Raw genomic sequence first — 14,127 nt, 5'->3', positions numbered from 1 at the left:
AGTGAAACCCAGTGAAAACCTCCTATGGACTGTACCATCCCTTTCAAGCGGGGAAAACTGCAAATATACCCAAGGGCTTGACGGTGGTAAGCAGGCCTTTTTGTTTTGGATATTTGGGGAGTTAGGTGGTCCTTGGTATGAAAAAGTTTGAGAAACACTGCCCTATGGTATTATATCCGTTTATAGAGTGGGATGAAGTTATTTTGCAGGTCAACCCAAAATTCCCTTGACGAAAATCCCAATCAGATTTTTTCCATTGGATTTCTTATTATCCTAGAGAGTAAACTCTGTGCTATAAAACAGTTCATGACCCTCTCAGGTTTTGTTCAGCAAGATAATCTTCACAAATGATCAAATACTTTTTATAGTTTTTAGATCAAAAGGTTTTTGCCAGGAGTAAAAAGCGTCAGTTGGGTTGTAAATTGCACAACATGACGTCACCGCCGCTAAGCTAAGGGAGAAGTGTTCTGTCACAGTATTTGATAGGATGAAGTTTACACCGCATTACCTCAGGGGAGGAGTGAAGTACTGCTTACACTGACATGCAATCTGTGCATTGCAGACAAACTTAAAGGGACCCTGTTTTGCACATTTTCAGGTTTTATAACGTTATTGTATTTGGTTTCTCTACTGTGACATGTCGCCATGCTTTAATGTTCAAAAAGCTATTTATTTTTCTCATACTGCCTGTGCTGCAGAACCTCTTTTCACCCTCTGTCTGAAACCAGAGCCCAGTCTGCTCTGAATGGTTAGTTGGCCGGCTCTGTTTTGATCGGTTAACCGCTTAGAGATGTCCCGCCCATAAGCATATCACGTACAATGTGTTGGAGGGCTAGGCAATAGAAGCGCCAGTGATACATAGTGATGTCATTATGTTGCGGAAGTAAACAGAGGAGTCTAATGGAGGTGTTTCAGGCAGTGTGTGGGAGAGAAACTCCCTCTGGAGGGAAATTTTGGATTTTTGAATTTGCAGACCATTTACATGCACACCAACACACCACAGGAAAGGGAAAACCCCAAAAAGCATAATAGAGCCTCTTTAAGGTTGGTAGTTTTTAAAATGTTACACGGCCAGAGTACCCACAGCCACACAGCAAACATATTTTTGTGACTCCTGTGAAATATTGAACTCTTTTACAAAAAAACCTATTGCGTGTCAGTTGTTGTCCCAGAAAATATCTGTATTTTCATTAAGTGACTAAAAACACATATTACACTTGTAGCGTATTTACTTTACTGCCATAAATGAAATTGTAAAACACAACATAAATAAGTCTTGTGTTAACCTGATAAATTATTCTAACCATCCAACCAAAAACCCATTCGGAAAATCCATTGACGTCAAGACCAGGGAACCAGATGTGCACAAATGCTGACTCATTTTTTTTGTTTTTGGACTAATTGCTGTAGCACTCTGGATAATGTATTTTCATTAGATAACCACTGTCAATGTTCCCCAGCTTGAATGTCAATTCAATTATTCATTTTGGTTAGGTATTTTATTTTTGTGTATTCTGTCTAGATTATCTACTAAAGCTAATAGCATGTTTTAGGAAAAAGCTCATGTCCATACAGTACTTACTTTTCATCAGAGGTGGGAAGTAACTAAGTGCATTTACTTTACTAAAGTAACATTTTGAGAGATTTGTACTTTATTTGAGTATTTCCATGTTACACTACTTTGTCCTTCTACTAATAATTCAGAGGTTAATCGTGTACTTTTACTCCCCTACATGTATTTAATACCTTTAGTTACTTTACATATTTTGTTTAATGATGTGAAATATCATCCAGAGACTACGCTTCCCTGCAGTCTCTGGATTTCCTTGCTCTCACTGAGACGTGGATTACTCATTCAACACATCCACCCCAGCAGCTCTCTCCACAGCATATTCCTTCTCCCATACACCCAGACCCACTGGCAGAGGAGGTGGCACTGGTCTCCTGCTCTCTCCCAAATGGAGCTTTTCCCTCTTCAAGCTACCTAACTTCACTCCTTCCACCTTTGAATTCCATGCCGTCACTGTGACCCATCCTATACAACTGACCATTGTTGTTCTCTACCGTCCACCAGGAGCCTTGGGGGACTTCTTGGAGGAATTAGATCATCTCCTCTCACACATCCCTGAAACTGGCCCTCCCGCTGTACTTCTCGGAGACTTCAACCTCCAGACAGGGAAGATATCTGAACTAACCGCCTTTGCTTTCTCACTGTCTCCATCCCCACCAACTCATAAAGCTGGCAATGTCCTGGATCTCATATTCTCAAGGAACTGCGCTACTTCTAACCTCTCTGTAAACCCGCTCCACACATCCGATCACTTCTTCATTTCATTCTCTCTACCCCTTTCCAAACATAACAAACTAATCTCTTCTCATCCTGCACCTGTCCGCCGTAACCTTCGTTCCCTCTCCCCCTCTACCTTTGCCTCCTCGGTGCTCTCAGCCCTCCTTTCCTCTGACTCGTTCCAACTCCTGCCTCCAAACTCTGCTGCAGAAACTCTCCTCTCCTCTCTACTCTCCTCTCTACTCTCTCATCCTCTCTGGACTCTCTCTGTCCTCTCACATCTCGGCAGGCTCGTCAGTCCCCTCCTGCTCCCTGGCTAACTGGCGTCCTAATAGAACCGTCCTTCGGGCAGCAGAGCGGAAATGGTGGAAATCCAAACACCGTGACGACCTCCTAACCTATCAGGCTCTCCTCTCCTCTTTCTCTGCTTCGATCTCTCAGGCAAAAAGCACTTTCTTTCAAGATAAGATCCAATCTTCCTATTCCAATCCCAAAAAACTATTTTCCATCTTCTCCACCCTCTTGGACCCTCCCAAAGCCCCTCCCCCTCCTCCCTTCTGTCAAGCAACTTTGTTAACTACTTTGAAAAAAAGGTTGATGATATTCGCTCTTCTTTTTCTGACTCACCTTTACTCATCGATGGGTCACCAGACCCTCCTTCCACCCACACTAACCTCCTTTTCCCCTCTCTCTCCAAGTGAGGTACCCTCATTACCTCTGCCCGCCCTACCACCTGTCCTCTGGACCCTATCCCTTCAAACCTCCTTCAGACTATCGCTCCTGATATTCTACCATTTCTCACCCATTTCATCAACACTTCTCTAACTTCTGGTCACTTTCCAAATAGTCTCAAGGAGGCAAGAGTAAACCCTCTCCTAAAGAGACCCACTCTCGACCCGTCTGATGTTATAAACTACAGGCCTGTCTCTCTCCTCCCGTTCCTGTCTAAAACACTTGAACGCGCTGTCTTTAGACAACTCTCCTGCTATCTCCATCAGAACAACCTTCTGGATCTGCACCAGTCTGGTTTCAAGGCAGGTCACTCCACAGAAACTGCCCTCCTTGCTGTCACTGAGGAACTGCACACTGCCAAAGCAGCCTCCCTCTCCTCTGTCATCATCCTGTTGGACCTGTCTGCTGCATTCGACACGGTGAACCGATAACTGCTAGAATCCACTTCAAGACACTGGTACTTGCGTACCATGCTGCGAATGGATCTGGCCCTGCCTACATCCAGGACATGGTTAAACCGTACACCCCAGCACGTGCACTCCGCTCTGCATCAGCCAAACGGCTCGCTGCACCATCGCTGCGAGGGGGACCCAAGTTCCCATCAGCAAAAACACGTGGGTTTGCTATCCTGGCTCCAAAATGGTGGAATGAGCTCCCCATTGACATCAGGACGGCAGATAGCTTACACATCTTCCGGCGCAGACTGAAAACTCATCTCTTTCGACTCCACTTCGAGCGATAGAACTATTAACAAAGCACTTGTATACTAATAAAGGGCTGGCTTATCAAAAGCCAGTTGAGTAGCACTTGAAATGTTTTTGCTCTATGAAGCCTGATGTACTTATAGTACTTCAAGTTTGTATTTTGTTGGTCGAATGTACTTATTGTAAGTCGCTTTGGATAAAAGCGTCAGCTAAATGCAATGTAATATAATCAACACTTAAATCAGACTTTAGTTACACCTGGAGTAAATTCAAAAGCTACCCTGCAGTATACAAAGTCATTAAAGGTCCCATGTCATGGCCATTTCTACTGATCCTAATTCCATTGTTGAAAATGACACCAGTAATGACAAACAGATGAGAATGGTGTGTGTGTGTGTGTGTGTGTGTGTGTGTGTGTGTGTGTGTGTGTGTGTGTGTGTGTGTGTGTGTGTGTGTGTGTGTGTGTGTGTGTGTGTGTGTGTGTGTGTGTGTGTGTGTGTGGTGTGTGTGTGTGTGTGTGTGTGTGTGTGTGTGTGTGTGTGTGTGTGTGTGTGATATAGATAGATAGATAGATAGATAGATATTGACGGACGGTCAGGGCCCCTCCCCGTCGCTATATTACGTACAGGGTACCCCTTTCCCGTCATTTTCTACGGGCAGGGCGTCCCATAGACCTTCATTGCGGACACAGCGGACCCCTTGCCCGTCAGGCTTCTACGGGAAGGGCGTCCCATGGACCTTCATTGCGGACATAAGATATAAGTGCTCCCACTCCACTCTGGATATAATAGTGGCGAAGTCACGCCCATCTACTTCCGGTCCATGGGACCTTATTTCAGAAAAATTATGTATTGAAGTCAATGGAGAGAGAAAACGTATCTTTCGATCCCGTTTGAATTGTGCCACGAATTCCACATGTTTGTCAATCTTAAAAAATCATTTCCATGTCAAAAAAGTCACAGTTTTTCGTAAAACTGTTGAAATATAAGACTATGAAAAATACGCAACTAGAAAGACTACAAATCCCAGAGTAAGTGATGTCATAACTGATGTCACAATTGTTTTCCTCTGCTAAATATACACTGAACAAAAATATAAATACAACACTTTTGTTTTTGCTCCCATTTTTCATCAGATGAACTCAAAGATCTAAAACATTTTCTATATACACAAAATAACCATTTCTCTCAAATATTGTTCACAAATCTGAAAAAATCTGTGATAGTGAGCACTTCTCCTTTGCCGAGATAATCCATCCCACCTCACAGGTGTGCATATCAAGATGCTGATTAGACAGCATGATTATTGCACAGGTGTGCCTTAGGCTGGCCACAATAAAAGGCCACTCTGAAACGTGCAGTTTTGCTTTATTGGGGGGTCTGGGGGGGTCCGAAAACCAGTCAGTATCTGATGTGACCACCATTTGCCTCACGCAGTGCAACACATCTCCTTCGCATTGAGTTGATCAGGTTGTTGACTGTGGCCTGTGGAATGTTGGTCCACTCCTCTTCAATGGCTGTGCGAAGTTGCTGGATATTGGCAGGAACTGGAACACACTGTCGTATACGCCGATCCAGAGCATCCCAAACATGTTCAATGGCTGACAGTCCGGTGAGTATGCTGGCCATGCAAGAACTGGGATGTTTTCAGCCTCCAGGAATTGTGTACAGATCCTTGCAACATGGGGCCGTGCATTATCATGCTGCAACATGAGGTGATGGTCGTGGATGAATGGCACAACAATGGGCCTCAGGATCTCGTCACGGTATCTCTGTGCATTCACAATTCCATCAATAAAATGCACCTGTGTTCGTCGTCCATAACATACGCCTGCCCATACCATAACCCCACCACCACCATGGGCCACTCGATTCACAACATTGACATCAGAAAACCGCTCACCCACACGACGCCACACACGCTGTCTGCCATCTGCCCTGAACAGTGAAAACCGGGATTCATCCGTGAAGAGAACACCTCTCCAACGTGCCAGACGCCATTGAATGTGACGAACTGGAGTCAGGTCGAGACCCCGATGAGGACGACGAGCATGCAGATGAGCTTCCCTGAGACGGTTTCTGACAGTTTGTGCAGAGAATTCTTTGGTTATGCAAACCGATTGTTGCAGCAGCTGTCCGAGTGGCTGGTCTCAGACGATCTTGGAGGTGAACATGCTGAATGTGGAGGTCCTGGGCTGGTGTGGTTACACGTGGTCTACGGTTGTGAGGCCGGTTGGATGTACTGTCAAATTCTCTGAAACGCCTTTGGAGACGGCTTATGGTAGAGAAATGAAAATTCAATTCACGGGCAACAGCTCTGGTGGACATTCCTGCTGTCAGCATGCCAATTGCACGCTCCCTCAAAACTTGCGACATCTGTGGCATTGTGCTGTGTGATAAAACTGAACATTTTAGAGTGGCCTTTTATTGTGGCCAGCTTAAGGCACACCTGTGCAATAATCATGCTGTCTAATCAGCATCTTGATATGCCACACCTGTGAGGTGGGATGGATTATCTCGGCAAAGGAGAAGTGCTCACTATTACAGATTTTTTCAGATTTGTGAACAATATTTGAGAGAAATGGTTATTTTGTGTATATAGAAAATGTTTTCGATCTTTGAGTTCATCTCTTGAAAAATGGGAGCAAAAACAAAAGTGTTGCATTTATATTTTTGTTCAGTGTAAGAGATAGATAAGATAACTTTAACAAGATGCCTGTGTGCTTAGTATCAGGTTGTTATCATACCAGCAATGGGTCTTGCTCGTTCTTTCGCTTCCCGTCTGATGAAAGGACCAGGAGTGGCTGGATCAAGTTAGCTACCTAGCTAGTAGCAAGCACGTTAGTTAGCATTACAGCCTTACGGCCCGTCCACACACAGGCATGAAAAAAATCTTTCAAAGCTTCGCCCATTCACTTGAATGGGTGACGTAGAAGATTTTGAATCTTCGCCGAACTGCATTGTGCATCGTTGAGCAATGTTCAACTTTTGATGTTCCCGATGCTTTCGAAGCTGGCATCAGCCAATCAAATCCGTTTATGCAAATCCCGCCAGTACAAGCGCTAGCCAATCAAACCGCGTGCAAGCTGGGAGAGCCAGACCGCAGTTCATTTCCTCATATTCCAAACGAGAAATTACGGTAGCAAATCACCCGGTTCTTTACGACCAGACTATTTACCGGGATACAAACCGGAGGAACCAGGCATGGAGGGAGGTGGCAGAGACAGTGGGTGAAACTGGTAGGTTTTCGCCTGTTTGGGGAGTTTATATCCAGCTTACTTCGTTTTAACATTGCTATTGCTTTGTATGTCGGGGGCGGGAGATTAATGTGATTGGTTGTTGGTCGCGTTGCTCGCAAAAAATCGCCAAGCTTCAGACACGCCCAGCATCAAGATTTTTTTCATGCCTGTGTGTGGATGGGCCGTTAGCCTTGTTATTTTTATTAGCCTTAACATGAAGTAACATGAAGTAGCCCAAAATGTTAAACAGTAAGAGTAGTAGTCATATTTCATGAACCCTTTGAAGAGTACTGTCACACCGGTGTGATCATTCTATAATACACCATTTAAGCCCGAGGGAGAAATGCTAACGCTACATTAGCATCGGCGATCTTTTGTACTTCATGCTATCTGCACAAATGGTTGACATTAAACATTAAAAAGATCAGGCAGTTCAGGGAGAATCAAAGGAAGGCAGGCAGCTTTGCATGACATTCTTCTGGACGTGTTTCATTGTGGTGATAGTGAGGGTAGTCAATCCCTTGTTTAGCAAGACAGTAGTGATGGCCATGTTGGTGTGTGGTGCGAGACGGGAGATGTAGTTCATTGACCGTTTCACACAAAAAATGTGTTACTTCACAGTTTTATGACACTTTTTTTTTTTTTGACTGGCAAAATTATCTTTTAAATTGACAAACATCATATGTGTAATTCGTGGCAGAATTCAAACGGGATCGAAAGATAATCTTTCTCTCTCCATTGACTTCAATACATAATTTTTCCGAAATAAGGTCCCATGGAGGTCCACCGGAAGGGGAGGGACTTCGCCTCTCTATTCACCTGCCTTCACACACAGATGATAGGAGCGTACACACACCCCTTCTCACTCTGCTCTTTGCCCCTGTTAGTCTTCAAACTGGTTAAAAAGAAAATGAATCACTTCTGTCTGTTTGTGTAGCAGTTTTAATAAAGCACAGACCATCCAAAGCAATCCTAAAAAATTCTAAAAAGTGTTTCAAAATTACAGGAAATGAAATCTGTCCAAGACTGTAATCAATGATATGGTGACAGACAGCTATGAGTCACTAAACTCAACGGCCATGTCATGAACACAGCCAGCTGTGTGATATATTTACTTAACCCTCCTGTTGTGTTTGTTTCCCTCCCCCCCTTACTTTGGTGTTTGTGGTCAAATTTGACCGATCCTGTTTTAACTGCTATTACATTAACACAAAAAAACATTAATCATCACCACATTTATTTTAACAACCTTTCAAACTGTACATATTGTATCAGACTACTGGTATACATGAACAACTGCAGTATGCAAAAGAAAATGCAAATATTCTTCTAAAAAAGTCAGATATAAAATATTCTAGATTCAAGGCTTTATTGTCATATAAACGGCTACAGTGTGGATATGGCAATGAAAAACTTAAGTCCCAGGCTCCTCCAACAATGCAACATGAATATATATAGGACTTAAAACAGATAAAAACAATAAAAAATATCCCCTGTCAGTGCTCAACTTTTATTTATTTTTGCATTTAACATACTGCTTTATTGATGCATTGATTTTGGTTATAAACCTTCCAATAAGGAGGCATTTGAAAACTGATTCAAACCATAAAAGAACATTTAACAGTTAATTCAGTTAGTTATTTACAATTTGCACATACTAACACTACATCACTGCATTTAAAATGTTAGAAAACTGCAATTACTTTGAACACTTGTATAATGTTAATATTGTTCTATGTTTATATTTGTCTTATTTTGTATTAATGTTTTTTTTAATATTCTATTTAAACTCATGCACAATGCATTTCCATGCTAATGTGACAGCAACAATTTCCCCGAAAAGGAACTAATAAAGTAGCCTATCATTTGATTGTATCTAATGTACCTGCCTATAAAAGCAAATAAGGAATCTAGGATTGCCTTGCTTAGCTGTCTGAAAGACATAAAATCATGGATGGAAATCAACTTCCGGACTCTCAATGAAAACAAGACAGAGATTATAATGAACTCCTGGATGGCTTTAATAGTGTACTCGGCCCCTTAGCCTCCTACAGCCATCCCTCTGTCAGAAATCTTGGAGTCATCTTTGACAACTGTTTTAAATTTGACAAACAGATAAGCTCAGTTGTCAAGACAAGCTTCTTCCAGCTGTGGCTTCTGGGGAAGGTAAAAGCCTATCTTCCTAGTCAGGAATTTGAACAGCTAATCCACTTATTTATAACGTCTCATTTAGACTATTGTAACTCCCTCTATATTGGTGTTGATACGTGTTTGATCTGTCGCCTGCAGCTGGTCCAAAATGCTGCTGCACGCCTTCTTACTGGGAAGAGACATTATGACCACATCACATCTGTTTTGGCTGACCTTCATTGGCTTCCTGTCAGTTACAGGATCCAGTTCAAGTACTTACTGTTGTTTTTAAATCATTGCATGGACTGGCACCTGTCTGAGTTGTTGCACCACCATGCTCCAGCTAGAGCATTGCGCTCAGCTCAGCAAAATATGTTGGTGGTTCCTCGGTGCAGGAAAAAAACCAGAGGTGACAGGGCTTTCAGTGTTGCAGCTCCCAGACTGTGGAACAGCCTCCCGGACTGCTGAGTCTATTGAACTTGTTAAATCTCAGCTAAAAACTCACCTCTTTGCACTGGCTTTTAATACTAATTGAACATTACATTTTTATATTTGTATGTGTTTTTTTTTTTTTTATTTATATATATATATATATATGTTTCTAGTTATTGTGCTTTTTATCATGTTTTTAATTATTGTTTTACTATTGCACTCCCATTGTGTTATTTAATATTGTAGTTATTGCCTGTACAGCACTTTGGTCAACGGAAGGTTGTTTTAAATGTGCTATATAAATAAATAAAGATTGAGATTGATAATGTAATCTATCTATCGGAATAATCACATTAGAAAAATACCAAACTTGGAAACACATGTTTCTAACTGGACAGGAAATGTAAGGAGTTTTTATTCTGAAAAGTAAATGGACCTGTCAAACAGACGTAGCGGAGTAAAGAGTTTAATAATTTGCTGGTGAGGTGAGGTGGGGTATAAACTGAATACAATGAAAGTATAATACTGTAGGAAATTAGCTACATTCCACCGCTGCAAACATTTGAAAAACCCATTGTTGTCTTCCTCAGGTGGCACTATCTGTATTAAAGTGTTCATGTTCAGCATGTTGAGATACTGCATATTCATCTACTGCACAGATTTTTTTTCAAATATTATTAAGACGCACATAAAGCCTAACTCAGCAGCAGCTGCCACGACTCTCTTTCATCTGACTTAACGTCTTTAATCCCTAATTACCCCCACAGTATTTATACCAGCTCATCTCATCCTGCTTCAGGTCGGATTCTAAATGTTAACCCAGGCTTTTGTTTCTTTAAGTTATTTTTTTGTATGCCTCGTACACACCCTGCATGACAAGTAAAAACAAGACGCAACAACTCATTCATGGTGGAGGGGATCTTTTTGGCAGATTATCATTTTAACTTCGTAACAACAGCAGAGCATCAATTAAATAATTCAACTAAGTGTCCATGGGAAATAAGCTTAACAACAAATTATTAGGTATGTCTAATTGTCTATGATACTGATGTGAGCGCTTTGGATAAAAACCGCAGCTAAATGAAATTGTTTATCTGTCTTAGAACTGAACTGATGGTAGCTATAAAAGTCCAAACTATATAATATGTAAATCCACAGGACCAACTCATCAAAAATACCTAGAAATAAACAGGCATGTGTCTATTGCCTCTAGGTCAAATGTGTGATAAGGGTCAGCTGCAGTACACTGTGTCTGGGGTACACATGGTCCTTTGTGGAACTCAGTCAACATATGATTGAGGGCATCATTTTCAAATAAATTGTCAAACCCAACAGTACAACTCAAATGCTCTTTAAAACCGATTGTATAGCCACACATGGCTTTAGGTCCATTCCAAGTGTATTCTGTGGAGGCTATCTGGTCTATTCATGAAATCACCCAATAAATTCAACAAACTTTTTCTCTCACAAGAAAACTAGTTATCATGGCAAGCAAAGCTGGCGTGTATTAGAAGACAGAGAACACATTCCAGAGACATTTCTTTCATGGGAGCCATTTAGTTATTACAAATTATAATCACCAAACACTGAAAGGTATTTTATGTTTGATGAAGGCCAAACTAAATAATTGTTGAAAGTAACATTATAGATGTTGTGTTTAACTGAAAGATTATTACTTTATTGTTTTTTTAATACTGTTAAAATTGATTAAGCACATCGTTAAAATGGCTTTGAGAATAACTCAAACTAAAGGAACATCTAAGTGGAAAATGTATTTCATCCAGTAATCATATGAAAGAACTTCATTTAGTAATATACAAAATTTAAAAATATAATGTATTGGGGGCATATGCATCTAAACTGCAACGATTGGAACTAGCAAGACAACAAATATGTGTTTTCAAAATGCAGAACTTAGTTTGCAAGATATTTAATAAAAGCAACCTGATATCATAGATGTACATAATGTCATAAAATACCTCTGCTGTCGGTGCAGTAGAAAACATGATTCCCCCAGCCCCCCTGCTGTTACATTTGACATTTGGTTGTTAAATTAAACAAAAAGAGTGAAGACCTTAAATATCTGTCAGGAAGAAATAAAATAAGAATGCACGAGGAGAGACTACATTATTTTTCATTTGTGCTACAGTTGGGTTAAAATGATGATAGAGTAAATAGTATATGTTGTTATAATGTATGTAGGGATTACTTAACAGGTGACACTCAAGGTGCCCATGGCTGGGATCAGATGAAGGTCACACATACGGTTCACATTGGACACCTGTATGAATGAATTAAGATCAGAGTGCAATATGTTCTAGAAGTCAGAGAAACTCACCCGTCTCTGCTCCATTATAATAATGGCATAAAGTTCCACTTAATAAGAAAGACAATGTAGCCTAATATAAACCTATTGTTATCGTCTTTATTATGTTCATTGTTATAGCTCACCTGGTGTCATTGTAGGCGACATCCAGCCACTCACCGACTTCCGGCTTCATGTAGTTGGAGTTGGGATACGGCGGCCTCATCATCCCGCCCGGGTGCCACTGCTCCGGACGCACGGCGCTCCTCTCATGTGGATGACATATGAACGCGGTGTTGGCCCCTGTGCTGTAAGCGTTCATGCACGGCCTGGAGCCCCAACACTGCGAGTTGTACTTCTCATTAAAAGTGTGATTACTGTCCCACAGTGCTCGGCCAGCTTCCCCGTCCTCACATTTCACTTTGACGCTATATTGGTCCGGCTGATAACCCCGGAACTTGTTCTCCATAGCTTCCCCGAAGTCTCTCTCCTCGTCGTGGGGCTTGTAGCCTCGGCACGGTCGCTCCTCGGCTGCGTGTCCGAAGTGTGCCAAGTTGTTTGGCGCAGTTGTGGCATAAGGACAAGAGGCTGCACTCGTCGTGTCCAGATGATCCATCTCCTCTGAAGTAATGCCACCAGCCTCGCACAGCGCGAAGTGTGGCTCCTCCGTAGATGTCCGAGTGCAGGCGATGTGTTGCAGGCGCGAGTCAGTCTCCGAATTTTTGAACATTTCCACCAGTTGCTTCTGGCCGTACAGAGAGTGCTGGTCATGGCGCGCGTACTCCGCCACTGCCCCCTGAGCTCCGGGACAGTTCAGAGGCAGGGATCCGAACAAATACTCTCCTCGCATTTGGTCATGGAGAGCAGCGTCCATGTCTCCTGTGTCAGCGGACTCTATGGCCAGTCCCAAAGAAACGGACACAGCTTTGCACAGCTCCCTGGTTGTTTCTGAGATTGTGGCGCAGGCAGAAGAGGAGCTGTCGCCCACACGGCTGTCTGCGTCTGACCGCTCCTCCCGAGGAGCAGCTGTCTGACGGAACTGCTCCATGTCACAGGCTACTAGCGGATTAACGTGTCCGGAGCCGTACATGTTAGCGTCTGCATTGTCGGCTTCTTCCAGGCTGCCCACACCGTTTCCTGTTGAGTTTTTGATTAAATACCCCAGACTTTCTTCAGTTTGGCGCGCCATGCTGGGTGCCCGTGTGTGTTCTCCCACCCCAAGTGATGTGCAAACTGTCCGTTAGTTTGGCTAATTTCCCTGAAAGTGTGTACTCTTCCAACAGACTGGACTTTGAACGACAAATATCTCTGCAACTATCACCTTGTGAAAAACACGTTTTGGTGAAAGGTCCCAGGGGAGCTACAGGAGTCACTAACTCCTCCTGAAGTGAGATCCTCGGAGTCAGAGGCGCTCACAGCAGATTTGATAAGAGACTCTCCCCTATGAAATAAAAGCAGGGCGTTGATTCATTTATTTGTCAAATGTAAGATTTTTAGATGCCTCAGCCAACGAGAGGTGTGCTTCCACGTTGATTATTTACGTGTTGGCTGTATGCTGCAACAAACTCACTAAACTACGGTGGCCCTGAGGGACCGACGCGCTAGAACCAATGATATGAGCACGCAGGCAAAACAAGCACATGATGAACACATTGACCTAAAGTATCTCAATCCGTTGCAATTGTACAAATAACAATTCAACTTTAAATTAAAAAGATAAATAGATCAATACAAAAGCAAATGATGGGGTGAACATAAATAAAATAGCTTAGGGCCAAACAGTAACCAAACATGTTAGGGTCCTTATAAAGTTTCACAAATGTTTATCTTGGAGACATGGTTTTAGTTATAAATTCTATACATTTATGAATGTGTATAGTACCCAGGAGTAAATTAAACTAACTAGACCCCACCTCACAGTGATACAGATTTAAACAACACCAAACAGAACCTTTAAAACAAGTGTTACATAAAAAAAACCTTATTATTTTTAGAACTTCTTAAGTTATGACAGAGTGCATGCACACCCACCCTCACACTGTATTTGGGCAATTGTGTGATAGGTAAAGTGTATGATGCTTTAGGTTGTGCTTCTGCTGATGTACTGGATGTTAAAGGACATGGTGAATCGATAAACCCAGAGTCGGCCCGACCCATTAAGCGACATAAGTGGCCGCTTAGGGCCCTGCAGCCACTAAGGGCCCCCTAGCGAAAAAATGGAAAAAAGATGGGCCGGAGAATCGGAGCAGCGGGAGCGGTACTGCAGTCGCTTTACCGCACCGTTGTGACGAAAAGGGAG

At 42.4% G+C, this 14,127-nt stretch overlaps 1 protein-coding gene across 1 annotated transcript in view; it reads right to left on the bottom strand.

Moving 5' to 3' along the window:
- The window catches only part of LOC117458341 (androgen receptor-like), a 47,496-nt gene extending 34,197 nt beyond the window's left edge, over positions 1–13,299 (bottom strand). Inside the window, exon 1 of the mRNA XM_034098741.2 lies at positions 11,975–13,299. Within this exon, the coding sequence (XP_033954632.1) occupies positions 11,975–13,017 (1,043 nt within the window). The 5' untranslated portion in view covers positions 13,018–13,299. The remainder of the gene's footprint in view (positions 1–11,974) is intronic.
- Positions 13,300–14,127: the final 828 nt, after the last annotated feature.

This window comes from Pseudochaenichthys georgianus, chromosome 14, assembly GCF_902827115.2.
Source record: "Pseudochaenichthys georgianus chromosome 14, fPseGeo1.2, whole genome shotgun sequence".
NCBI lineage: Eukaryota > Metazoa > Chordata > Actinopteri > Perciformes > Channichthyidae > Pseudochaenichthys > Pseudochaenichthys georgianus.
Note: the sequence above shows the minus strand (reverse complement) of the source record. Positions and strands in the feature narration are given on the sequence as shown.